General features: G+C 41.4%; 1 protein-coding gene across 1 annotated transcript; it reads left to right on the top strand.

The window, feature by feature from the left end:
* The first annotated feature begins 1,257 nt into the window (after positions 1 to 1,257).
* On the top strand, positions 1,258 to 2,424 carry LOC111624603. Its single transcript, XM_023367494.1, has one exon. It carries the CDS (start codon positions 1,258 to 1,260, stop codon positions 2,422 to 2,424), a length of 1,167 nt encoding a protein of 388 aa, XP_023223262.1.
* Positions 2,425 to 2,772: the final 348 nt, after the last annotated feature.

Genomic DNA, 2,772 nt, shown 5'->3' with positions numbered 1-2,772 from the left:
GCTCAGAATTTTGTTGAATAATAGTCAAATCCAAAAACAACACAAATCCATGGGCCCTTCCTGTCTGGTAACAAACTGTACAAACTGGTACAGGTAGTGTAATGGTATGGGAATGTTTTCCTAGCACATGTTGGTCCCTTGACACCAATTGATTCATGTCTGAATGCTACAAAGTACCTAAACATCATTATGAACCAAGTGCATCGTTTCATGTTCACAATTTATTCTGTCACATGGTTACTTTCAGCAGTATAATGCACACAAAGTTCAAATCACTATGGAACAGTTCCAGGAACATGACAATGAATTTACTTTGATGCACTGGAATGGAATTGGGTTGTCTACAGCAATGAATTTGGGCATTGATGATAGCTGTGTTCATGTCTGGAGGCCCCATGGTAAATGCCTCAATCCTGCCTATGTTGTGGAGAAACACTGCCTTCACAGCTGGTGTGAAGATCTAGGATGTCATCACATACAACAGCCAGTCGCGCGCGACCTGTGTATGTGATAGTAATTTTGGCTCTGTGTTTCGATCATCATAAATTGGTTATTTTTCGCTGTATCCTGGATTTTTATATATCTTTGTATTCAGTAACTCTTAAGGATTCTGTAAGGGTTAATATTTTAAAAATCGGTAAGGTACTTTTTATATTATAAAGCACCCGTTATTTTCGGCCTTAGTCGGCCCCGATCGTGCTCCCCGCTTGGATCCAGGCTACTTTCGTTACGTTATTATTTTGATCTATATATATGTAAAATGCTGTATAAATTTGGTTTTGTACTTTTAAACGGTTCGCGAGAATTTTCGGTTTAAATTATTCACCATAGACAAAGGTTGTGTCCACCACGTGGTCGTGTTAGCCACTCGGCGGGAGCTAGCTGTTTGGCGTGTGGCTTTTCGCGATGATTGATTTCTCTTTTAATTGTAATAGCAACGCTACTGTGTATACTTGTCGGATGTTACACCTGTATATGTTTGATGTGTTCTGTGCCATATTAACTTTGGATTATGTGTTTAATGTTATGCCTACCGATCTGTGTTCTATGTAGGAGCCTGTGTGTGTGAGGTAAGTGTGACACCATCGTCTGCATTTGGACTGTTTGGGGAGACCCTCAATCAGGCAGACCAGCCCCCACCTGCCTGGATTAATCGCTAACGTGTGCTTACCAGTGCAACGTCTCTTGGCATCGTGCTATCTGTTCTACTACACCTACATCACATTCTTTTGGCCGACTCTTTTCACACTATACAAAATGTGTAATGACTCCGAAGCCTCATCTGATCCACGTACCTTGGCCTACAACGTGCTTGACGAACTGAAAGGCTACATTGCTGAAAATGGGAACGTCAAACTTGGTGGTAGAGGGCACGCAGACTTTGTTATTGGATGTGCCCAACGCATCATCGACATTTTCATAGCAAGCTATGAGAAAAACAGGATAGGAGAAAAGCTTGATAACATAACCAACAAAATCGACCACCTAATTAACAACAACTCCAGAGGAGACCTGGTTGAAACTCAACACAAACTGATAGAAAAACTGGACACAATTAATCTTAATAGCTCCATCTGTTCCCAACAACATATGAATTATAGCAGGGCGCTTAAATTGGGTAAAGTTCTAGAGTACCCTAACAACATAAAGAAGACAACAACCACCCAGAACGTCCTTCTCGTGTATGGTAAAGGAGAGGAGAAGAACAGTGAGAACATTAAAAAGTCCATACAGAATACCATCGAACCATCAAAATTGAGAATTGGCATTGAAAAAATCAGGAAAATTGGAGGAGGTGGCATCGCTATAGAAATGGAAAACATGGATAACATTACAATCTTGGAAACTAAAATCAAAGAAAAACTGCCCGAATTAGACACACGACGACCAAGGAAGCGGAGACCACACATCAGTATTATCTCTGTTCCCCAGGAATGCAATATAGAAGAGATCCCACAAAAAATATATGACCAAAACACTATAATTCAAGACAATTATGAACGCAGTCAATTTGAAGAGGAATTTAAGGTGAAATTCAATACTGGCAGGAAAGAGAGCTCCTTCAAAAATTGGATAGTCGAAGTCACACCCAAACTGAGGAAACTACTCATAACTTCAGGAAAAGTCAACATAGAGTGGTCCAGGTGTCGCATTGTGGACTTCTGTCCGGTCCTGCAATGCTATAAATGTTGCAAATTTGGACACTCCACCAAAACCTGCCCCGAGAAAGAAAGCATATGTAGCCAATGTGCAGGAAAGCACACATATAGAGAATGTCCGCTTCGTGATGTGCAGCCCACTTGTTGTAATTGTACAAAAGACAGGAGAATGGAGGTAAACCATAACGCACGCAGTAGCACTTGCCCTATTTATCTTAAGCTGAAGACCAACCTCATCTCACGCACCAACTATGAATCTTACTAACGATAACACATGCATCCGTTTTCTGCAAGTCAACCTAGGTAGGTGGCTGAGATACCTAGGTAGAGGTATCTCAGCCACCTCACTACTAGCTACAAAGTGCCACATGTACATTTCATCATTGTTCAGGAGCCGTACTGCCTAAATAACACCCCCTCTTGCCTCCCCACTCGTTATTCTATCCTCAAAGGTAGTACTTCTTACCCTTGGGCTATCAGCATCGTCACAAACCCGAACCTCTCAATTTTACATCTCAAGAACCTCTCCAATCAACACATGGTTTGTAGTGAAATTTACCTCAATAACCTCAGCTACACGATCATTAATGTCTATTGCCCACAGGAGGCTGAT

The sequence above is a fragment of the Centruroides sculpturatus genome, unplaced genomic scaffold, assembly GCF_000671375.1.
Source record: "Centruroides sculpturatus isolate CEXI.00-Female unplaced genomic scaffold, Cexi_2.0 scaffold56, whole genome shotgun sequence".
NCBI classification, from domain to species: Eukaryota; Metazoa; Arthropoda; class Arachnida; order Scorpiones; family Buthidae; genus Centruroides; species Centruroides sculpturatus.
The sequence above is the reverse complement of the archived record's forward strand: the minus strand, read 5'-3'. Positions and strand labels throughout refer to the sequence as shown.